This window comes from Elgaria multicarinata, chromosome 5 (genome assembly GCF_023053635.1).
Source record: "Elgaria multicarinata webbii isolate HBS135686 ecotype San Diego chromosome 5, rElgMul1.1.pri, whole genome shotgun sequence".
Lineage (NCBI taxonomy): Eukaryota > Metazoa > Chordata > Lepidosauria > Squamata > Anguidae > Elgaria > Elgaria multicarinata.
In genome coordinates, this window is record NC_086175.1 from 6,169,981 (window position 1) to 6,195,854 (window position 25,874).

At 42.4% G+C, this 25,874-nt stretch overlaps 1 protein-coding gene across 2 annotated transcripts in view; it reads left to right on the forward strand.

Moving 5' to 3' along the window:
* ATOH8 (atonal bHLH transcription factor 8) overlaps positions 1 to 24,020 on the forward strand; it is a 46,516-nt gene extending 22,496 nt beyond the window's left edge. Inside the window, exons 2-3 of one of the 2 annotated variants that reach the window (XM_063125956.1) lie at positions 2,845 to 3,040; positions 21,556 to 24,020. In XM_063125956.1, coding sequence (XP_062982026.1) covers positions 2,845 to 3,040; positions 21,556 to 21,638 — 279 coding nt within the window. In that variant the 3' untranslated portion in view covers positions 21,639 to 24,020. Of the gene's footprint in view, positions 1 to 2,844; positions 3,041 to 21,552 lie in introns of both variants that reach the window. The other variant, XM_063125957.1, reaches the window with a different exon arrangement.
* Positions 24,021 to 25,874: the final 1,854 nt, after the last annotated feature.

The window sequence follows — 25,874 nt, forward strand, 5'->3', positions numbered from 1 at the left end:
CTGCTTGCAAACCACCCAGACATGGACCAACAGATCCAGACTTACTTTCTGCCCACCTGTGAATATAACAGATCTTGCAATCCTTGATTACCTATCCCCAACCAATCCCTGACCCCACTTCAGTTTACAAGGAACTGACTATGGGTAATCCTACCACGCAATGACTTCAGGAATTTTAAGCACACCTCAGCATGTAAAGGACAGAATATAACACAATCTATAAGATATTAGAGCAGAATCGACTGTAAGTACACAAGTATATTTATTAATACATAAAGAAAAGTAGACTAGACACAAACAGCAGTTTTTAAAAGAGCTGAAAATTGAGAGAGATTTTGCTTTCCACACATTTCTTTTGTTTCACCATCTCTTTTGCATTAACAGGTTGTGTTTCAACCTTCTGGAACATCTTCAAAACCTGCCAAACTACTTAATTGGAGGTGACAGTAGAATGAATGTGAGCACCTTGAGCAGTGATTGTTCTTTTACACTACCTTCAGTGACCCTGGACTTGAAGGGTGCTGCTGTTTTGATTCTCACAACAGTATCAACTCATCTAGAGCTGTGGTGGCTTTGGCAGCACTCAGCAGATGTGTGCAGCTGCAGTCTAGGAACGAAGGTCAGCCTGTGGTTTCTGCAGCAGGCTGCTTTGAGCTTTAAACAACATAGACAATAGCTAGAGGACATAAATTGGACAGAATATGCACAGCCTCTGACCATTCATAAATGGAACATTTATCCTATATAGGCAGTGACAGTTGTTGATCACCTCTTAAGCAAAATAAAAGCAGAAGGATTGTTGTCTCTTTGCAAATAAAACAACTAAGAAATCTGGATTTTTACCATCAGGTTTATGGTAAAGAGGTAGGTAAGAGTAAGTCTGAGGTATTATAACTGTGATCTTTGGAAAAGCAACAAGTTTAGCATCTGCAGTTAATACTCTCCAACATCAGTTACCTAGGGAGGTTGTGGCCACTCCCACACTAGAGGCCTTCAAGAGGCAGCTGGACAACCATCTGTCATGCGGCAGGGTCTTGCTATTTACTGTTTTACTCTGTACAGCACCATGTACACTGATGGTGCTATATAAATAAATAAATAAATAAATAAATAATAATAATAATAATAATAATAATAATAATAATAATAATGCTTTAGGGTGGATTCCTGCACTGAGCAGGGGGTTGGACTCGATGGCCTTGTAGGCCCCTTCCAACTCTGCTATTCTATGAATCTATAATCTCACGTGTTAAACCAGGGACACTTTTATGTACTTGTAACAACCTTCTTCTCTCCAAAGGATCACTGCTTAAGCACCGCCACTATGCTACTTGACTATACACCAATTGCTGCTCTAGGTTGTATTAATTTACTCTTGTTCTGCACTGATTTTGAAATGAAGAAGGTTCTTGGAATTAAAGGTGCTTTTAGAAATATATAATTACTCTATTACATAAGGAATAGTTCAAAATAAAAACCAGCTTCTACTTAAAAGATGGTAGACTGTGCTCTATAGGCTGATTAGTATTCAGATGCATGAATTTATATACATGTACTCTATGGACAAGATACAACCTCCTCTCCCACCTCCGAGATCTAACTTCTAGAGAGCCTGGGGAATAAGCAGAAGCCTCAGGGCCTCTAGCTACTCACATTAACACAATTTTAAGAAGGCCTCCCCAAAAGGCAAAGAGGTTATCCCTACCAAATAGGTCTCTTCTTGAGCATATGTTATTTATTACTGAAGAAATGGAAACATGAAAGGGGATATTAGACGGTGTCTCGCTGGTCCAACTGACCTCCTTACTTCAGGCAGGGTAGCTCGCTACACGCCATACCCACAGCCCCAACCACAGGGCCCCTGAGGGGAATGTTCTAGTTCCAGCCTCCTCTGAAGAAGCCCGTGCCTGTCTTCCTGAGCAGCCAGCCTAGGGGCAGCAGTGTCTACTGATTGTGGCTGCTGTCTCTGGAGAAGCTATTATTTATTTATTTATTTATTCATATAGCTAGGAATAGGACTGAACATCGAATCCTTCAGGAAGACCTCCCTCCATACCAACCTGCCCAAAGTGCCTGTGCATTTAGATCATTGGATGAACCTTCAGTAAGAGAAGTGCATCATGAGGGCACAAGAGGGCCTTTTCTGTAGCAGCACCCGAACTCTGGCATGCTCTCCCAAGGGATATTCACCTGGCACCAATGTTGTGTTTTGTTAGGCACCAGGTTAAAATGATTTTATTTGCCTGAGCATTTTAATGGATTTCAAAACAAAACAAAAAACAGCATGGTTTTAGTTGATTGATGAGTTGTTTTTTCTATCCCTCTCATTTTTGAGTGATGTTTCATTTTACTTTATTGTTAATCTACTATCTTATCTTTGTATGCTGTAATTTGTACATTCACTATGGGTGAAGATTGGTATAGGACACTTTAAAAATAAATAAATAAATAGACATAGCTCCTCTCTGGGAAAGCTAAAGTTGCTATAGAAAAGAAAGGGAAATGAGAAGGAAGGGCAGAAATAAGAGGGAAGGAACAGCATTGAAAAACGTTCCCTGTGCCAAGGTCTCGCCTCACATTCTGAGTGCTGAATACTTTTACCAAAAGATTCGTGAATGGGGTTACTCATAGATAAATTGTTGCCGTTTCCAAATGGAAATGTGGTCCCACTGAGCCACACAAGTCCCTTTATTGCAACACATGCATTCCCTACAAAGTCGCATTGCTGCTGAGACTTTCAATATGGAAAGAAGCTCATGTGACTGTCAGGCCTGTTCGTACTTACGGTAGAAGCTCTTAAGCAAATCTGCTCACTGCCTAATTTACCCTTATTGCCCTTTCTAGGTTCCCTGCTATTCCTATGGACAGAAGCTATCCAAACTGGCCATCCTGAGGATAGCATGTAACTATATCCTCTCCTTGGCTAGACTAGCCGACCTGGATTACAGCGCTGACCACAGTAATGTGAGCTTCTCGGAATGTGTGGAGCAGTGCACTAGGACCTTGCAAGCTGAAGGAAGGTCTAAAAAAAGGAAGGTATGTTTCAAATGAGAGGAGAAAACAGCCAGTTATAAATGAATGGGCAACTCTTGTAGTTCTTCGCTTTATGAAGATCTCGCACTTCTTCTTTGTTATTACTTATCTCCTGTGTTTAGGGCATTCTCTACTCTAAGGCTTTGTACTCTTACACATTTTCTTTAGATTCACATAAAGGTTTGTTTTTCTTTTCTTGTTTTACTTCCATTCCTGTTTATGTTTGAGCATAAGAATCATCATGATGGAGCTGTGCTGTAGAATTAATTTAAAACCACCACCTCTGGGCCATCTTACATGCCATAAAAACACCATCATTCAGTTATATTTTCTGTTTTGTTTAATCGCTCATCTTTGGAGAGGAGGGACTGGAGCATAAAACACAAGGTGGGGCCACCCCACATGTAAACCACTTCTCACTACAGGTGGTGATATCTGGATCTGGCAGGACTGCCATTTTTAACAGCACCCCCTTCTCCACACTGGTACTTGGACACATGACTGGCTCCAGAGAGGGGCAAAGGTTGGCATTTGCCAGGGTGCCATGCCTATCAAAGAGCGACCCCCACCCCACCCCCAACAGCATTGATGCTCTCATGTTACATGGAGCACCTGAGTAAGCTAGGCAGTGGAAGTTTGTGTGTCCTTAAGGGGTTCCATTGTGGATGCTTTCTCCTCTACTTTCAAGATGACCAGCTTGGATACCATCTGCCCATGGGAACAGCAGGGAACTAGAAAGGGCAGTTAGGGCACATTAGCCTGGATCATCAAAACTCAGTGCTTGAATGGGAAAACTAAAGTTGTATCGTAACTGAATCTGACACTGCTTGTAGGACACCAATAAAGCACAGTGGACTATTGAGAAACATCAACTACTTTGTTCACAGAGAAGGAATTCATTTATTTATTTTATTTATTTAATTAATTACATTTTTATACCGCCCAATAGCCGAAGCTCTCTGGGCTTCGGTACATGATGGCTTCCATACATGAAAACAAGAGCACGACTTCCAGACTAAGGAGGCCTGCACACTAGATGTTTACTTTGGAAATAGCCACACTTTATTCACTGACTTTTTTATGGGGCACCTCTGTGACCTAATCATCAGATTGTTGTCTTCCTTTGTTTTACCCCAGAGTTCTTCCCCTCCCCCCTTATTTCAGACTACAGAAAAACAATTTTATGCCAAAAGCAATGAGTAGAGCACCACCAACCTGTCCAGTGTGGACGGTTTGTCGGGATACTCGGTGCTTGCCTCCCAGCACTTTCACATTGGCCCCTTAATTAGTGGACTGCAACTTTCAATGAGCAAGCCCCCCCCCCCCCATTCCCTACAGCGATGCTCAAAAGGGCTGAGTAGTCTTTACCACCACAGTTTTATGGCTCCCTGGTGTTGGGCAGTACCTCTTGCCCAGTGCCAGGGCATGCCCTTTAGGTAGTGGGGAGAATGGGAAGAATCCCCACTCCTGTTTTTGCCTCTCTGCCCACCAGGGTTTGCGCTTCCCACTTTCCAGACCCCTGCAAACACCAAATAGGCTGTGTTTGCCTGATGCAGGGCTGCAGCTGTCACTGCTGCATGTCGTACCTTCACCCCCACAGGCAGGTCAGCCACCCTGCAGCCACTGTGGGCAGAAATCCCAGCCCCTAACACCAGGGCTGCCTACAGCTACAGTACCCAACCTGCCAAAAGTTTTCGTTTCTATCTAGTAGCAGCAACTAGATCTGATAAACCAAGGGGGGTCTTAAAGATGCAGCAGCCAAATTAATAGTGCACTGCATTCCTTTATGTTACTTAAACAAAATTAGCTGAAATCATCAACAAGCTGTGCTAAAGAGGAAACCAAACATTCTGCCAGTTTTCCTCCTGGAAAGTGTCATGGGCAAATTAGAAGAGAGATTGATGCCTGTGCTCAGAGTTTTATGACAAAAAGAGATCTGTAAACTTCAAGTGAACTTCCCGTCTGTAGTCAGGACCCAGCTGTCATGCAGGGTAATAAATCAGATGGATTATAATGTACAATTGGGTAGCTAAACAGAGGAATACCTATGTCTTCACTCTACTAAGAACGACCTGTTCTGCACAACAATATTCTTTCTCTTAATCCCAGCAAATAATTTTAACTAAAAACTTGTTTATTTAGAAACACAATTGTTCTCACCCCTTCTTCTCTGTCAGGGGCTTGCTGGTGGATAAGTGACATAGCTGGTTCAGGGGACTGAGGAAGTGAGTTTATATAGGATCAGGACCAGAAAATCGGTCCTGTCCATTTGCCGCAGAAGCAAGTTGTCACTGGCTAATTGGCCCATCTCTGAATAATAACAACAATAATACTGATAATAATTGAACAAATGTACCCTTAATTGAATAAATGTACATATAATTTTGAAATTAAAAAGGTAGGTCGCATACCTGAAGCACAGAGGAATGGGCAAAGCTGATGGCAGACCAGCGTTAGATTTTCTGGTAGATACATCTATCTTTTCCCAGAAAGGTCAGGAGAAAGTTAGGTTGAGCCCATGGAAGCCCTGTCTTAAGATACCTTTGTACATACCCTTAGATAAGATGCATTTTTTTAAAGGAAAGGATGGGAAGGGATGTGTAGCTCCCAATATATAATTTCAAAGCAGTTTTCTTCGCTTCGTATTCTGTTTTATCTGTTTCAGTATTAAATGCAAAGCCTTGTAAATTAAAGAGATGGGGTGTATATCCATTTTATCTTTGCATGTGACACAACAGCATTTCCATCCTAAAAGGGAGACTTAAAGTGAGAGTTTAATTATTTGAACAAAACCATAATCTCTTCCACCTTGTAACTGACAAGTTTTCTGGGTTTTGTTTTTAAAATGCTGTTCACTAAGTAGTCCCAGGAAACTATTGGCTGAGGGTTTTTCTTCTGTACTCTTGAAAGATTCAGTGAACCAAGATAATCAGTCCCCACAAAGCCAACCTGACTGCAGTTTGGAGCCCTGTGGTTTCTCCTCCTCCTTCTCCTCCGTCTTTTTCAGACGTCTAGTTTTCCATAACATGGCACGCTTTTAGCACTTCCCAAAAGTAGCTGATCAGAGATTGTTCTGACAGGCAGAGGCTATGCATAACCTTTTGTTTTTGATGCTCAGCTATCTGCTGTTCCTGACATGGGAAGACTCCCCCCCCCCCGGACATTTTGCTATTACAAAATGTTGTAATAGTTGAGTGTTGTGCTCCTTCCCCTGCTTTTTCCAATGCCAAAGTGCTGAATTGTATCACCATTTGAGTGGATGTTTGACAGAGTTCCAGAGGTAGTCAGGGAAGGAAAATTGAAATCAAATAAAAGAATAAGACACCAAAAAATTAACTGTGTCTATTTTTAAAATGCTTTTCGTTGTTTGCGGGCCACAATTTAGCCAGCTTTGATTAATGTGATTTTGTTGGAATAGAAATAAATAACAAATAGAAAAATGGATGTGATACTCTTCCCCAAGTCATAAGAAAATGAGCTTTATGTAAGCAGCGTTAGCCAACACACCTTGTGTTCCTGGACTAAAATCTAAGGCACACTTCACCCTTGTGGTCAGATAAAAAGTAATAATTTTGAGTGTGTAAAAGTAAGAATTGCTCATTCTTCGAAAAGATACTCTTCTTTTGACTGGAAGGAGATGCTTATATTTATTTATTTTATTTTATTTATTTATTACATTTTTATACGGCCCAATAGCTGAAGCTCTCTGGGTGGTTCACATCATACTTATACTGAGTCTCAGGTCAATTACTTATGCAGATACATGGTATCTGAGATCATGGAAATTCTGCTGCTTCTCTATATTGTGAATGATTAAATATTCTACCAATACTTCATGCAAAGAAGTGGCAGAATTACCCACTCCCAGCAGAGCCAAGGCTGGGGCAGTGAGTCATGCAGAGATGCAATGGGCTGCCTCCTCCGTGGATAGGCTCTTTGGGTTATGGGAGCCTTTGCTTATTTCATTGAGTTTGTTTCTTATGACTTTCATAAGCAGTTCTCTTGCAGCAGTTGTCTCGGGAATGATTGTGTTGAGACAACCCCAGAAGATGCAGAACATTGGTACAGTAGATAATCAAGAGATTGGTTAAATATATAAATAAACAGAATTTAGCATTTCCACAGGGAGATGCTTATACTGAGTCTGAGACTATTGGTTCATTTAGCTCAGTATTGTTTACACTGACTGGTAGTGGCTCTCCACTTCTACCTGGAGATGTGGAGCTGGGGCCTTCTGCATGCAAAGCAGGTTCCCTTCCAGTCAGCTGCTTCTACACCACCTGAGCCCTTCTTCAACTCCTTCCCTATGATCTTGAGTATTCAGAGCATTTTACAGGGAGAGAAGAAATCTGTATGGTATTGAAAAATGCTTTTCTTTAAAGGCATGACCTACACTTTCTGGAATTACTTGTTAATAATTTTACTCATGCCTCTCATTCCCTTGGGAACCTTAAGGCACTTACAATTCAGGTATAAAACTATTTTTAAAAATGCTAAAAACAATTACAACTTAATAAACAATTGACTACCACCAGCAGTAACCAAAAAGCCAAAAAACACTAGCCAAACCAATAACCCCAGGCAGTTAAAGTTTGCAAGCATTTCCATGCAAGCCTAAACAAAATTTCCTTAATCGTGGTCCCAAACCATTTAGGAGAATGGAACTGAAGAACTTCCAACATGATCCAATGAAATAAAGAGATGAAGTCTCAGGATGTTGGAAAAAAATATACATGATTTTATGCCAAGATGGGTTTTGGCCCCGAGTATGAGCCTTCTTCAGGGGTCAACTTTTATATACAAATTCCTGTAGAGATCTCTGAAAAGGATGAATCTAGTCTTTTTTCAGAGATCTCTGCAAGCATTTATGTATTAAACTGACCCCTGAAGAAGGCCCATACTCAGGGCGAAAATGCATAGGGTCAAATGCATCTTGGAATAAAACCACATATATTTCTTCACCGTCCTGAAAGTTTTGTCTCTTTATTCCCTTGGGCCAACCCTTGGGCCAAACCATCTAGGGAAGAAACAGTACTTTGTATTGAGCTTGGAAACAAAATGGGAGACGGTGCAATTGATGTGATATTGGTGTGATCTGTGCTGAAACAGCCAGGCTTCTGAACAGTCAATCTGCTTCAGTTTGTACCAGCTGCACTTTCCACTCACTTTTCAAGGGCTGCCCCATGTAGAGCGAATCAGAGTAGCCTAAACTCGAAATAACATATAACTGTAGCAGGATTAGTCACAGAATTAACCCATAGGGTGATGACCACTCGGCTTTAGTATTTTGGTACAATATTATTTGAACCCTAGAGTTGGAGTGGGGAAGGGAGTGGTGTACGTAAGCTAGGAGAATACTTAATTTCCTTAAGGCTATCTATGGACCTTTGGTTATATTCTTTCTTTTCTCACCCAGACCTTTTAGATAATTTAAGCTAGATAACAGAATAAATTATGGACCTTCTGCATAAAACATAGGATGTTAGTTTTATATGTACACCTCCTGTAGTACAGCTGGAAGATGTAGCTTTAGGGAAAATTCTGAACTTGCAGCTGCAAAGCTGCCTGAAGTGCTTGGTAAAGGGCCTGGTGCCCCTAAACTGGCTGCAATATTTCTGGACCTGTCCTGCTTTGACTGCTTACTCTGCCTGAACTGTTTCAAGTACATACACAGATAGTTGCATAGTATAATACAGGGACATGCCTTTAGGGATTCCTGCAAGAAACACTGGTGTTACTCTGGTGTTTTCCAGAGCAAACATATAAAGTATGTATATAATAGATACATCTACATCTTTACTCATTTAAGAGAGATCTGGGACTCTTAATTGGGCCAGGGTATCTAGAGGTGTGCACATGGATGTTTAAAGATACACGGGCACATGTTTTAATGTCCACATATCTTGTGCTTACTTCAGGAAACACTCTTTCCTATAGCTGTCGTAATGTGTGGAATGTAGTGCTGAGATGTTTGCCCTGGAGCAAGAGCCATATTCCTTCGCTATGGTACTTTTAGCATAATGGTTCATCCTTCCCCGATTCTCAGACGTTAGATCTATCTATCGGGGCCTTCTCTGAGGCTTTTGTGGCAGGATTGCTAAACCTGCACTGACTCCTTGTTTCAGGTCCTTCATCGGCACTATCAGGAGTGTCACGTCTTAACTCACATGCAATGAAGTACAGAACATAACAGCTACTGGGATAGTTTCACCTTAAAACTGTATAGTTGAGTATTGTGCGGTTTCTGCAACCTTTGAAGCACCAGAAGCATAATAGGTATTGCGTTGCCTTCCTTTAAACAAAACAAAACACTGAGCAATAAAGAAGCAGAATGTGACCCTTAGAAATTATTCCATGAAAGTTACAATTATTTATCCTACTGCCGGGGAAAAATACCTTTAGAAGCACAGGGAGAACTGGAGTTTTCTTGGCTGTCCTTCCCTTCCTCCACACCACCCAGCCAGTCTGACTCCAGTATTTGAAAGATAATATTGCTTGCTTCATTAGTTCTCTGAACATAACAGTGACTAGCAGTTGGGGGAGGTTGCTGACCTGCAGCTGGTTAGCTTGCAAGGTTCTTAATGTGTGTGCATGTGTGTTTGCACGCGCACGCACACACACACACGAGTGCTTCTTTTTTTGCTTTTGCCTAGTTGTTCTGCTAGTGAGTAACATTGTTGAGTAGATGGGAGCCGAGTTGAAGCAGGAAGGGTTTTCCTCCCCCCCTCGCTCTCCTGGCAGTCGCAGACTCCAGATGTTCAGAGTGCTAGTTGGGAAGTCCTGCTGGCGCCACTCAGGGCAGAGGGCAGGGGAAAGGCACGCGAGCTGGAACCCAAAGCACTCAGTCACTGCAGGATTTGGCACATCCCCAGCTTTCTGCTGGCACATTCCCCAGCACTCTCGTAGCCATCTGTTCCAAAAAAACACTTTCAGAACCTCATCATCACTCAGGATACAACATTGAGAGCAGCTGTTAGGGAGGCAGGAGGGGGAAAACCCTGCAAAAGGTCTCTTTGTGAGAGAGGAAGCTGGCTTATAAATAACAGAACAGTTGCGGCTCAATAAAAGGGTTCTGCTAGAATTTGTGTCTGTTTTTTAATTATGCACACACACATTTGTAGAGAATTAGAAATAAAAGGATTTGACTGTAAAATAATGGTTGTTATTCAATACTGGTAAACCTTCACGTTGTTGTTGAGAAATCAGATTGAAAGAAAATAAAGCATGAAGAATAAAGCTGTTGTAAATGTTTCAGTCAAAGTTTCCTTGATGCTGTCTTTTAAGGAGGCAAGCATGTGTTTCAATAACGCAAAAGGAGGGCCTGAGCAACATGAGATAACTGTTTTATGGCAATGAAATTATCTGTACAGAGATGCATACTCTGAATTCTCTTGTGGTTGGTTGAACTTATGATTTTATCATTGTTTTCACAAAGCCCAGAAGTACAAAACAAACTCATGTGTTCAAGCAGTGGCCATGCAGCCAGACCTCTATGCATATTTACTTGGAAGCAAGTCCCACTGGTTTTAATGGGGCTTATCCCCAATTTACTGTGTGTAAGACTGCAGCCTTGAGTGCTGGGGGGGGGGGCATTTGGGAGACTTCAGAATGTAACAGCGCAATCCTATGTATGCCTACTCAGAAGTAAGGTGGTTTCAATGGGATTTATTCTTAAGTAAATGTGTATACTTTATACAGTGCATATAAATTCTCAGGGACATGAGCATTTTTTTTAAAAAAATGAAACTAATAACCATTGCCTTGTCTGTACACTGCAGTCTTTGGAATGAAAGCTTCTTTGTGCAGGTTGTCACAACATTCACACAACTAACTGTTAGATCTGATGGGATTATTTAGTAATGATATCTCCTGTTAGAAAAGCAATTAGCGAGTAAAAACAGAATGGGCAGGTACAGCATAGAGGGTTGTTGTTGTTGTTTTTAAAAAAAGGTTTGTTCAGACTATTTTGTATACCGTTACACCAGCAAGAGCAAGAGAACAAATACACATACTCCCAGCAGTGGTGGAAGTGGGGGGGCGGGGGGTGCAAAAGGAAGAAATCAAAGGAAAGCACACTGTAGCTATAGAGATTCACTGTAACTTAACTCACTGCAACACTGCCCCCTTCCAGTAACTTGCAGACAAGGTTGCGATATTCCCAACAAGATGACAGGTAGGCAACGTTTTCGGACCTGTGGACACACTTCTCTCTCTCTCTCTCTTTGGCCCAAAAGCACATTTGTACCACAGCCATTTCAGCCCACTCACACTTATTTTTAGGACTACTTTTCTTGACTCTCTTCTTCTTCCTCCCCCTCTCCCTTGCTCAAGGTCTACTTCCCCACTACCCAAGTCATTCCACCATAATTACCTCCACCTTCGCCACTTCTGTCTCCTGCTGCAGTCAGCTCAACAGGCAGGAAGCCGGCAGAAGTGGTGGTAACTGTGTTAGATATAATGTGATAATCACTGTCCATACCATACTTACACCCTAATCCCAAAAGTGTTGAATGATAATTTTCACTGGGTGCTTATAGATAATGTGACTGATCCAGCAAACATTAGTTGGGAATAGCTGCTACTGAAATCAGTAAAGCATGGAACATAACAACATAGGAAGAGCCATACTGGATCAGATCAAGGGTCCATCTAGTCCAGCACAAACATACTCCTTTGCATGTTTACTCAGAAGTATGCTTCACTCTGTTAAATAGGGCTTTCTCCCAAGTAAGTATGCATAGGGTTGTAGCCTTACAGCATAATCTATATGTGTGTAGTAAGTCCCATTGTGTTCAATGGAGCTTACTCCAAAGTAATAGGATATAGGATTGCAGCCTTAAGCATTTAACAGTGGGTTCACTGTGGACCTTTCAGTGGTTGGTGGATGATTTACCCACTCACCGCTTCTTATTTCTTAAGTCATCCCTGGTCACTTTTCCCTAGTTTCCAAAGATGTGTTTAACCTCACAAATACATATTTGAAACCCCAGGTGGAGAAATACGGTTGGGGGCATTTTGGAAGCAAGAAGTGGTCTATGAGGAAAGGGTTAAGCACTGCCCTGTATTCCAAATTTCCTCATCCAAAAGTGGATTTTCTCTTTTAAAACGGCTGTTAGGGTCTCCACAGGATACCACTCTTTTTAGATTTCATATCTTGCTGCCTTTAGTTCAGTGGGGTTTTTTTTAAGATTTAGGCTGCAATCCTATGGCCCCTGAATATTGTCTGATGGGCCATAGGATAATGGGGATTCAGTAGCACTCCAACCTCAGAAGGAGATCCAACCTCCCTCCCCTGACCCAACTGAATTCCACAAGAGCTTTGGCTTAGTGAAGCGTTTCATGTGAAAGCCTCCCTGCTTTGCCAATTCGCCAACTGTCAACTTCAGAAATTATACACAAGTGTTTTATAAAATGTCTGCTGTCTCTGAAAGAAAATCAGCACCAGGGCCTGAGCCAAAGGACAAGATGGCACCCCCCTCCATTCCACATGCAGAAGCTGAACTGACTGACACTGTCAACACTGGTGACAGACAGGACAGTGCCCTCCACTGTACCTGAGGTAGGGTGACCCTATGAAAAGGAGGACAGGGCTCCTGTATTTTTAACAGTTGCATAGAAAAGGGAATTTCAGCAAGTGTCATTTGAATATATGGAGAACCTGGTGAAATTCCCTCTTCATCACAACAGTTAAAGGGGCAGGCGCTATCCTAGAGTGACCAGATTTAAAAGAGGGCAGTTCATCTGCAGCTTTAACTGCTATGATGAAGAGGAAAGTTTCCCAGATTCCCCATATATACAAATAACACTTGCTGAAATTACCTTTTCAATACAACTGTTAAAGATACAGGAGCCCTGTCCTCCTTTTCATAGGGTCACCCTACCTGAGGGCATCAGGGTAGCTGGGAAGGGTGTGTGTGTGCAGGGCAAGTTATTTAGCCCACACTGCTCTGTCCATTCCCTGCCCCTTAGCCTCTGCTGCCTCTCTCTGCTGAATGGTTAGGGAAGCCCTGGAAAGCACTTGACAACAGCAAGAACAGGAAAGAAGGAATGAAAACAACATACAAACGAACCTATCTCTTTCTAGCAATCTCGCATTCACTAGAGCAGACCTACATAACTTGTGACCCACCAAACCACAGCCATGTATGGTGAGCCAACACATCCGATGAGACATGATGCTGAGGGCAAGGGAATTCCTCCTTTCATTTTTTAAAACTCCAAATCACACAATCTGGATGACTTCACGTGCTTTGCAGTGCAGGATTCATGCCAGAAACCTGACGGGGCAGTCTAGCAGGATAGCCTTTTGCTGCGCTATTTATTTAGGTAGACTTGGGATAGAAAATGCTGCTAGACCCTGACTCCCATGAAGAAGGCAAGAAGCGTTCTAAGGAATGAGGGGGGAGACCCCTCCTCCAGTTCAAGTTCAGAGACTGCTTTCCTGCCCCAGGAGGGGTGAGGCTGAGCCAATGTCAGCTGCCCACCTCCCCTTGAGAGATGGAATGTCATACAAACCTGCATTTCATGGCCTTGTGGGACTCACGGTTTACCATTTTGTTTTTGTTTACAAGTTCGCTGCTTGTATCTGATGAAGTAGGCTCTGGTCAATGAAAACTCTGTCAGAATAAATCTGTTAGTCTTGAAAGTGCTGCCAAACTCTTTGCTGTTTCTGATGGGAAATACTTTATTACTCAAGAAGTCTTGAATTTTAGAAAATATAAGACACAACATCGATGGGTAACACAGAAGAGATGATGCTGATGCTGATGGAGATGGAGGATACAGCAGGAAAAGTTAGTGAACTCTGCTCTTGGATGTTCTAATTACCTTTAGTTCAGAGAGCTGTTTGTCTTCCAGGACCATCTGTATGTAGAAGCCAAAATGTGAAGCTTGAATTCGGCCACAATCATCTTTGTTCTTCTGTTTTTAATCCCTCTTGGGACAACTTAAAAAGCAGTTTGGCTAGGATCCAGAGTGTCTCCCCCTTCAATCTCTTGTGCCCCTCCTACTGCAGTCCCCCCTTAAGGTGCAAGCATCTGCTGCCACAAAGAAAAGTAGGCCCCACGGTGTCATGCAAGTGTGAAGCACTCTGCTTATGCCCCCAGGTCTTGCTGGACCTCAGCCAATGATTCCGAACTAGGAACAGACCTCACTGGGTGAAGCTGTGACACATTAAAGCAGGAAGCAAACCAAGCGTTTCGCAGCCCTGTATGGGATGAATTTGTGTTGAAACGTATAAATATTTGCTTGTTATTTATATCAAGTCATCATAAGCTTGTGGCCCGTTGGCAGCAAGTTTGTTAAGACATGCCTGTTTCTGTGGTAGTTCATAAGGTAATGATAGGATCATATCAGGGTCGGACAACTTCCTGGCTAGGGCTGATGAAATTGTAGCCCCAAACATATGGAGGGCCACACATTGCCCACTCCTGGATCGAGCCTCAGCCAGTTTCATATAATGGTCACAATCCAAAAGACTGTGAAGTAAATTGGAAGCAACGATCTGCAGGACTAAGCAAGCCTCTGAAGATCTAGTTTAGAAGATAACCAAGGATCTTAACAAATTAACAGTGACACATTTGAATTTACTAGCAAAATTCATCACAAATGTGAAGGAGGTTACGTGCAAAGGAATGCTTTGAATATTGCATGGGTCCTTGAGTGCATCAGTTCCATGCAAGGTTCTTATCTGAGGGCTGGGCCACCCAATGTTGGAGAGAAGGCAGGATTTTGCCTCCATTGTGGCATTGTTCCTAAGCGCAGCGCTTACATTAAATGTTGACAGATAGCATCTTCACGGGAAGATCCTGATTGGTGCTATAGGATTGGGGGGCAGGGGGTTAACCCTTTCTCCCTTGTGATTTTTCCACTTAAAATCTCTCTCTCTCTCTCTCTCTCTCTCTCTCTCTCTCTCACACACACACACACACACACACACACACACACACACACACACACACCTACCTGCTGGTTGTCCATTAGAGAAAACATATATGTACACAGCCTGTATGCATACATTTTCCCTAATAGGGCAAATACGAGCTTGAGAGAGAGCAATTTTCATCAAAAATGGTGGAAGGGAAGGCTTAACCTTCCCCATCAGTATTGTCTACCACCCACATCCCACAGTTGCCATTTGCCAAAGTTTAAAGAGATAGAAGATCTTGTAGAACTTGCCCTCAAGAGATATTCATGTGGCTTACTCAGGCAGCATCTTAAGAGTTTTGTTTTTTGTAAGGATTTTGGAGAGGTAGGTAGATAAGCGAGTAGCAAACTACGAGGCCACCATGGCTCATTATCAATTATTTTTATGGGGAAAGTTTGGATTCTTATGCAACTATCTCCCAGAAGAGCAAAGGGAATTAACCCGAGTCTTCCAAGCCGAGGCCACAAAACCGTCTCGCCAACAGCTTAGCACTACCAGACAACATACCGATTATGACGCCAAGGTCATGATGGGTGCCATAGTGCTCTGAAGACATGCGTGGCTCCATTCTGCAGGCCTGGCTCTGGAGTCACGAGCACACATTGAAGATCTGCCTTTCGATGGTGAGGGCCTCTACAGATGATACCATGGACTCCGTTCAAAAGGCCAAAACGACGGCCAAGAAAATGGTAATCTCCCAATGTTATCAGCAGACTGTCATGGGCTGAGCCCATGGTTCCTTTAAGAGAACATCTTTTGCTTCATCCCAGGGAGAGGGAGAGGAGTTTCTTTGTGTCTGAAAAGGGAGTAGCAAGCGAAATGCCAAGGCTGCGCTGGGCGAGAAGCACCTGGCATCTGATAATGCTTCCCTTGGCACCAGGGAAAGTAACAAGTTGCAGCTGTGCAGTGTCTGGGAGCATTCCCCCCTCCCTTCGGGAGAGGTGTGGGTTGCTATGGGGTTTCTTTTGGTCAGGGTGGGTCTGGTGACAAGGAGGTCCCAGAAAGGGATAAAAGGCTTAGGCCCCTAAGGGTCTGGTCTCTTTCCTGTGGGTGATAGGAGTCCAGTGTGCACGTGGTAAGTTGGAGCATCCAGGCCGGGCCAGCTGGATGGCAGAAGCTCCTCGCGGCCACTGAGGGAAGGATTCCTAATTCGAGTGGCGTAAAGTCAAGTCGGAGTGAGCAACAAGAGGTTGAGTCGCAGAGATATATGTTTGTTTTGTTTTAGTCCAGGTTTGGGTATAATTGGGCAAGGGACCTTGCTGGAGTTACGGTTGGTGGGGGGTAAAGTGGGGAGTGAGTGCGAATTCTATTGGCTTGAGCTTGTCAATTTATTTATTTATTTCATTTTTATACCGCCCAATAGCCGAAGCTCTCTGGGCGGTTCACAAAAATTAAAACCATAATAAAACAAGGGGGGAGGGGAAGGTATTAGTCCCTGCTATCCTAAGTGGGGGTGGTTGGTGGGGGTGGTTAAGTGGGGAGTGAGTGTGAATTCTATTAGGCTTGAGCGTGTGAAGGGGAAGGGTGAGGTATTAGTCCCTGCTGTCCTATGTTTGTCATTCCTTTGTTCGTGTTTTCCCCCCAAACCTCTTAAGTGTTAACCTTAATGTGTGGACCCTTATGAAAGTGTGTAGTGTCAAGAATAAAAGTGTTTGGTCCCTATTTCTGGAGTGTGGCGTGGTTTCCTTGAGAGCCTAGACTGTAAAGGGTTAACAAGCGGCAGTGAAGGGGCATGTGTGTGGGTTGGCTGAGTCAGACCCCCCCTTCTCTGGCCAGGGAATCGCTGAGTCAAACAGAGCAATTCCATTACACACAATTCATTACAATATAATACAATACAGAAGAAATTAGGGGGGAATACAAATAGGTATGTTTCTTATAAAACAATATTAAGAGCTTTTCTACATGAAGTTGTTAAACGGTATACCTACTTTCAACTTCAGCACAAAATAAAATCCATGCTTTATGAAACAAGGTTTTCCTTCCTGCTTTTCCAATACATCATCTCTAGGTGGCGCTGTACTACAATGGAACATTACAATTTCATGAGTAGGAAAATACTGTTTCTCTCGCTTTCAGAAATGAAACTCCATTTTCCCAGTCTAAAAAAATTAGGAAAGTGCCCTTAAAAAACAAGCAAAACTGGTGGGTCACAACATTGTCTAAAGAACCTGTAAACAACCGTGAATCATGTGTGCACAATAAATGCCTCATGTACAATGAGCTCTAAGGGTGCAATTCTATACCCACTTCTCTGGGAGTAAACCCCATTGAGCTCAATAGGACTGACTTTTGAGTAGACATATTAATTTCAGTGAGGTGTATCTACAAGTAAGTGGATATAGGATTGTTGGCTAACGCTGAAATCCTATATACAGTAACTCGGGTGTAAATCTAATTGAATTCCATTGTATTCACATCCCAGTAGCTAGGCGAAGATCGTATTCTGAAATACATTGTCAGTGGAGTTCAGTAGTTTCATCCTGTTCCCCCATGCTACATGAAAATGCTGGGAGAGGTTGTACAGCTGGGTGTACTTCTGGGCTTTGCTCTTGGATGACTAGTTTGTAGCCATCGAGTCCAACCCCCTGCTCAATGCAGGAATCCACCCTAAAGCATCCCTGACAGATGGTTGTCCAGCTGCCTCTTGAAGGCCTCTAGCGTGGGGGAGCCCACAACCTCCCTAGGTAACTGATTCCATTGCCGTACTGCTCTAACAGTCAGGAAGTTTTTTCCTGATATCCAGCTGGAATCTGACTTCCTTTAATTTGAGCCCATTATTCCGTGTCCTGCACTCTGGGAGGATCAAGAAGAGATCCTGGCCCTCCTCTGTGTGACAACCTTTTAAGTATTTGAAGAGTGCTATCATGTCCCCCCTCAATCTTCTCTTCTCCAGACTAAACATGCCCAGTTCTTTCAGTCTCTCTTCATAGGGCTTTGTTTCCAGACCCCTGATCATCCTGGTTGCCCTCCTCTGAACACGCTCCAGCTTGTCTGCATCCTTCTTGAATTGTGGAGTCTAGAACTGGACGCAATACTCTAGATGAGACCTAACCAGGGCCGAATAGAGAGGAACCAGTACCTCACGCAATTTGAAAGCTATACTTCTATCGCCTTAGGGCTTCTCCACACAGGCTTTTTATCCTGCAACTTTACAGGGCTTCTGCTTTCAGGTTCTTTGTGGGATTAAGATCAGCCCTTTAAACCCACTCCCTTGCTTTTCCCCCCAGGGATTTCCTTTATCTACAAATTCTGTATGTTTCATTAAAAAGCCATTAGATGGTGCTGTGGTTATAGAGCAACTCAGTTATTGCCATTTTTATATAGTTCATTACCATCATTACAAATAAAGCTGCAGAAATGGGCACAAAACATGAGAGGCCCTGGGGGATGACAATGTCATGTAAAAGGTCCGCAAACTTCTGTGAATTACCAATCTCAATCACAGGATAAAAGTCCCATGTGGAGAAGCCCTTAGTCACATCCAGGTTGGACTATTGTAATACATTCTACTTATGGCTGCCTATGAATGCATTCAGAAACTGTAGTTGATACAGAATGCTGCTGGCAGAGGGCCAGTATTTAGAGCAAGTTACTAATTATTATTAATTCTGCACCAGCTCTTGGTTTGTTTCCAAGTCAAAGATTGCTGGTTATCATGTTTAAATCCCTAAATGATTTGAGATCAGGTTATCTAAAGGCAAATTGGTGTCTTCAGATTTAAGTGCTCAAATCAACATTTAGGTTCCTTAATAATAATTTCAGAAAACTTTGAGTATTGCGTCCAGTTCTGGGCACCACAATTCAAGAAGGATGCAGAGAAGCTGGAGCGTGTTCAGAGGAGGGCAACCAGGATGATCAGGGGTCTGGAAACAAAGGCCTATGAAGAGAGACTGAAAGAACTGGGCATGTTTAGCCTGGAGAAGAGAAGATTAAGGGGAGACATGATAGCACTCTTCAAATACTTAAAAGGTTGTCACACAGAGGAGGGCCAGGATCTCTTCTTGATCCTCCCAGAGTGCAGGACACGGAATAATGGCCTCAAGTTACAGGAAGCCAGATTCCAGCTGGACATCAGGAAAAACTTCCTGACTGTTAGAGCAGTATGACAATGAAATCAGTTACCTAGGGATGTTGTGGGCTCTCCCACACTAGAGGCCTTCAAGAGGCAGCAGGACAACCATCTTTCAGGGATGCTTTAGGGTGGATTCCTGCATTGAGCAGGGGGTTGGACTCGATGGCCTTGTAGGCCCCTTCCAACTCTGCTATTCTATGATTCTATAAATTGCATATTCACAAAATTTTTGTTCAAGTTCTGAGGGGGGAATAATAATGTGTTTTTTATTTCATGCCTGAGGTTGTATGTTAATTCCAGTCTGAAAATCTTGAGGATGGACAATGGCGAGGCCTGGAAACTTATTTACTTTAAGTATTGATGTCAGTATTTTGTCTGTACGAGGACAATGTTTTGACTGCATGAATTCTCCTGACTCCTCATATTTGCATTGTAGGATCTTTTTTTTTTCCCCCTTTGGGATGACAGGAAATGTGTGAATTGACAAGAACTGAATTAATTTATCTGATGCAGAATCTAGTCAGAACTGAACTAAAATCTTCCATGACATTATGAATTAACACTCATATTCCCTCCGGTCAGTCACAATTACTGGATCCCAGATAATTCTCCATTTTGGTATTCAGCATCAAAAATTGTTTGCTTGAGTCAAGATCTGACTTTTTTTTAAAAAAAATAATCTTGCTGGGCTGTGATTCAAAAATGAAATGCAAAAAATAAAGCACATAGTTAGGACAATTTAAATGCTCCAAAATGAGGAAACAAAGTGAAGCAATTTCTGTTCAAAGGAACCAGACATGAGATGATAACAGAACACAGAACTCTATTCCAAATTCCAGATTCCCTTCAGAGCTCTAGCATAAGCAAAAAGCTCATTTTCCATTTTCCCACCACAAGTTATTAATTGCATTAATTTTAGTCCAATTGAGTGTACCTTCTTTATTTCCATCTATTTCCCATAGGCCTTACACACTTCCCCACCCTCCACTACACATCATTAATTGGCAGTGACAAGGAAATGCTGGCACAACGGCCCTATTTGGACATTCATTCCCCCTTCCCCCGCCACAATTAAAATTGTGGAACATACTGGGACCCCCGGCCCCTACCCGGCCCTGCTGCCCTCCACACCTTGGAGGGTGAAGGTCTACAGCAGGGAACCTGCTGTATGTATGTATTATTATTATTATTATTATTATTATTATTATTATTATTATTATTATTATTTATTTATTTATATAGCACCATCAATGTACATGGTGCTGTACAGAGTAAAGCAGTAAATAGCAAGACCCTGCCGCATAGGCTTACAATCTAATAAAATCATAGTAAAACAATAAGGAGGGGAAGAGAATGCCAACAGGTACAGGGTAGGGTAAGCAGGCACAGGGTAGGGTAAAACTAACAGTAGAAAGTAACAGTAGAAGTCTGCACAACATCAAGTTTTAAAAGCTTTAGGAAAAAGAAAAGTTTTTAGTTGAGCTTTAAAAGCTGCGGTTGAACTTGTAGTTCTCAAATGTTCTGGAAGAGCGTTCCAGGCGTAAGGGGCAGCAGACGAAAATGGACGAAGCCGAGCAAGGGAAGTAGAGGCCCTTGGGCAGGCGAGAAGCATGGCATCAGAGGAGCGAAGAGCACGAGCGGGGCAATAGTGTGAGATAGTATGTGGACTCTCACTCTCACTCTCACTCTCACTCTCACTCTCACTCTCACTCTCTCTCTCTCTCTCTCACTCTCTCTCTCTCACTCTCTCTCTCTCTCTCTCTCTCTCTCTCTCTCTCTCTCTCTCTCTCTCTCTCTCTCTCTCACACACACACACACACACACACACACACACACACACCACCAGCACCTGCACCTGCACCTGCACCTGCACCAGCACCAGCACCAGCACCAGCACCAGCACCAGCACCAGCACCAGCACCAGCACCAGCACCACGTGATTTAGAATCCTGATAGTGGGAGGTGGTGGGGCAGGACTAGTGAGTGTGTTTCCTTTCTCCCCTCACACAATTCTAACTGCATGGGGGATTTGAACACCCAAATAGGTGTTGTGGTAGATGTTACAGAGAGTGAAGTGGAGGACTTACACAGGACAGATATTTTCTGAAAAAACCTTCTGCTTCTTATAATTTGTAGTTCTACCTTAAGTCTCATTGATTACATCTATCAGGGATGCTTTAGGGTGGATTCCTGCATTGAGCAGTGGGTTTGTTTATTTATTTATTTATTTATTTATTTATTACGTTTCTATACCGCCCAATAGCCGGAGCTCTCTGGGCGGTTCACAAAAATTAAAAACATTCAAAGTATAAAACAACAGTATAAAACCATAGTATAAAATACAATATAAATGGCCTTGTAGGTCCCTTCCAACTCTGCTATTCTCTGATTCTAAGTAAGTTTCTGAAAAGCTTGACAGTAATAATTCTTTACATTTCTTCCTGAGTCACCATAATGCAGATGGAAGGATCAGAGTTATTCTTATCAAATATTCTAATAAAATGTCATTTATTTCCAGGAGTGATAATCAAACAGTGCGGATCCAGCAGAATTCCGGTCCCAACGTTCCATCCCATGTTGTCAAAGTCCACATTGGCCAGTTGAAAACAGTAAGCAGCTTTTGGAAGACACCTTTGAGACTGGCAATGGGAACTTTCTGGATATGAGAAATCCCTCTGAGAAGATGAAGATGTTTTCTTCTTATATTGTTTCTTGTTATGCAAACCACACTTTAGTATGTGCAATGTATTGGGCACTTTCCCCCTTTGCTCCCATAGAAAATATTGCCCTCAGCTCACAGTGTACTGCAATGTCATTGTTAATGCCAAAGATCTGACAGCATTTCTACACTGTCACCCCAATCCAGAGAATATGCTATCAGGACCCACCAGCATAAATCGCAATCCAAATACACGTTTCAGTGTGGACATCACTGATTACTTTCAATTGTATATACATTAAAATGTACATTCGATCTACATTTGAAGGAGAATGGAGATGCACATCTCATTGAAAGTAATACAGTGCAAATAAACGACTGAAGCTGGATCTGCATTCAATTTATGCTTGTGGTTCATAATACTTGTGCAGAGGCTTGCTTTGGATGGGAGCATCAGTGTTATTTTTGCCTTAAATGATACCATTATAGAGTAGAGAAACCCACAATGTTCTCTTGAACTTAGTATGGCTATCAGCCACAAATCAGAACTTATGATCTTTTTGATTTCCCCCCCCCCAATTCCAAGCCCCACCCTCCATTTCTACGGATCTGCTTGAAGCACCAAAAACAGGATTCAAAGGAGGAAGTTGCCAAAACATACCAATATTTGTTCCACAATTACTGTTTTTCCCCCCCTTTACCTTCAGGTAGTCTATTGTTCTGCTTCTTTTCACACAAACAGGGTCAGTTTTTTTATGCATGCGCACACAGATACACACACACACACAGAGAGAGAAGCCCTTTAGATTAAAGGGAATCACATTTCCTTACCATCACTCTGCTTCCTGCTTCTCTTCCGCATTTGAAACAAGCTGAATTACATGGGAAGAGCACAGTGACCACGTGGCCTGTAATTTAAAACCTCCCAGCTCATATAGTTCAATGGGACAGCACCCTCTAATGGGAGTTTTATAGTGCAACTTCGAATGCACACGGCAGGAAATCCTGACATATTTCAGAAGAATTGGGGTTTCCAAAGTTTATTTTTAAACAGAATAATGGAGCAAAGGAACGGGAGACACACAGGAGGTTCACGTTGTCAAAATGATCTGCTAACTGGCCAGTCACGAGTGTGCTATAAACTGCTCATTTAGAGAAGCCCATGCTAAAAATAGCGTCAAACTGCTACAGAAGAAGCTTTCCCCCATTTTTAACATATCATTAACCCAATTAATTAAACTGTATTTTTTTAAAAAAAAAACTATAAAAAGGAAATGAAGAACGTATAGCCAGAGTGTAAAATAGGAGAACTATTCAAAAACTGTTTGTAAAAATCACATTTTTGAATTTAGAAAGGTTAAAAACACACATAATGCAAAGGCATTTGAATTCTATGTTGTATCTTTCACTTCAAATTGAAGTAAAAAAAAGGTATGGAAAAACTCACTTGGAGTAAGCAGGCTTTATAAATAATGCATGTCATATGTAAGACATCTGCTAGTAATAAAGAATATAATTCAGTGTTACAGTAAAGTAATATGGCCTTTTGAAGAAAAGAGATTACCACATTTCAGTCAAATGGCAAGTACAATGGCTATACATTGTAGTTAAATTTGGCTCTGTTTCAACATGAATTAAATATATTCATGCTTGATTTACATAAGTGTAATAGATTTGAACACAGCCTTTTGTGCCTATCTGGTTAAGAGACATCACAAATCTCTAAGTCTTATCATATGTTTTGCAACAGCAAAACCATATCCTTCTAAATTTAAGCTGAACCCTAAACACAGAATTCTGGACTCTTCATTGAACATCCACCATTTTGCTGCAACGAAGGGCTCCCACATGGCTTCACTTTTCTCTCTAACATGAGAATGGTAGGTTAGTAACACAGTGGCCTTCTTAAAGGACCTCCAAATGAATGAGAGCTAACTGACAATCTCCACTTCTGAAATGAAATCAAACTGAATTCTAAACACACATGATGTTTTGGAGGCAGCGCTGCCCAATGGTAGTCAAACAATCCATGCCAAACCCTTTCCCCAAGACTCTAACATGGCATTTTGTTCTTTTAAAAAGATGTGGAATCCCTCCCCCCCTCCCCGCCCCCAAATACTTTGGCATTCTGTGTATAACAGCCTCCTCTGGAGATATCCATAAAAATGGTATGTACTTTTTGGTCCATGTCAGAAAGAAAGTTCCAAATGTAAGATTTTCTTCATCACACACCAAATATGAAATGGAGAGAGAAAACCTACTTACCAGTGTTACAGGTCTTTTGCCACTGTGAACTAAATAAAAGCCTTAAATTTGCAGGTTGTAAACGAGGAAGAATACAGCCTGTTCTGTTGTGTCGTTAGACTGAATCTGCTCACCATACAGTAGTTTTTTGCAGTCAAACTGGCTCAATACTAACCATGAATGGCTCAATACTAACATGATCAGTCGTGTATCAAAAACTGGCTCATGCTTTTGATCACACAACCAGCTCTCTGGCCCAGGCAGAGTTTTTTTCCCTGCAACAGCTTATTCATGGATACATATTAATTACTTCATGACTGTAACAGCAAGTAACGACTTGTGTGAATCACAGACCTTCATCTCATTTACGCCTATAACATGCTTCTCAATGGAGCCAGTTCACACATTCAGTTGCCAGCCGTTAAGAGTAGAGTATGTGATATACATGGATGTGTAAACCAGCCTGGTGCATTAATTCAGAGTACAAATACTCCACTGAAATTTATCGTACCTTTCCTAATACAAAAGGGATTCATCCCAATTCAGGGCACAAATAACTTGGTTCTGGGGGGCGAGATCTATACCTCATTAAAATTCAGCTCCTGGATATTTCGTACATGGTTAGATGTAGCCAAAGAAATCACAGATAACTAGGAGGTTACAAAACAACCCTTTGTCTTTTATACGAGCTAGAGAGAGAAGGAACTAGAGACAAACTCTCTTGTTATTACATAGCTACTGGAGGCAAAGCTGGAGATAAGCTGTTTAACTCTTTATTCTTCTGCTCCCCCAGTTCCTTGTCAGTTTTTTTTCCCAATTGTTTGTGCATATAGTCAGAAAATAGCAACAAAAGGGCTAAAGTGAAGCAGCAACAGCACCAGAAAAAAAATTCAGGTGGGAGCACAGAAGGGGCAACGTCTATTTCTAGGTGGGCGGGCTGGGTCCCACATGTTAAGATCTCTGAGAGCATTTCTACACCAGGAGAAGACCCTGCAACTGTACCGCAGCTTCCGTTTTCATCCCACAACCAGCAGTTCTATATGTTTCATTTCTGCACCCACAAAATGGCGCTGGTCTGCCTCATTCCTATGCTACTTCTGATGATGGATTTCCTCTTTACATGCTGAAACAGAAAAGAGATCTGTTTGTTGCCACTTTTTCCAATTATCTGGCCCAGAAATCATGAAACAGGCATGGGAGGATTGCTAAGTCATGAAACTGACCAGGAAAGGTTGCTTCTGCCTGCTGCTAAGGCTTGACTTGGTGGCTGCTCCTCGTGGCCAGTGCGAGAGAGTTCTGGAAAGGAGGGAATGATATGCCCCAATGTGGAAGTCAAAGAGAAGAAGAATGTATGGATTGGCTTGTGGGCGGGGGTTCAAAGATTTGTCCCACTCCTTCAGCCAGGTGATTGAAGGAGGGGCTATGGTTGCATAATAGAGCAGCAAGCAATTCCCAGCCTGACTGGTTGAGGGAAAAACAACAGGCAGGAGCTTAGCCCACCCCCCACCCCACTCCCAGCAAGGCTGCTGTCCAGGTCTCCTCAATCACTTCTCTCCCCTGCATGTCAGATGCTTCTCCTTTCCCCTCAGTGGACAGCCCCTGGTCTATTGGCCTCTTGAAGGGAATGTCCGTGCTGCAAAATGCCAGTCAAGGGCTACAGCAGAACTGTGGAAGTACCATAGATACATGTTAAAAGGTGCCTTTTCCTTCAAGTAATTACAGGAGTCCAGCAACTGGAGTGACAAGCTCCTTGTTTGTGGGGGGAGGGTTTCCCCCTCCCCTTGAGGCTGCTAGACAAGTCACACGGTGGTTTATAGTATGGCCAGCACACCCATAAGACTGGTCAACAGAAGAGGAAATTAGCTGTCAGGAACAAAATATTCTGTTTTAGGCAGCATAGTGCTATTAGGAGGTAAGAGAATTATCATACAGATAAC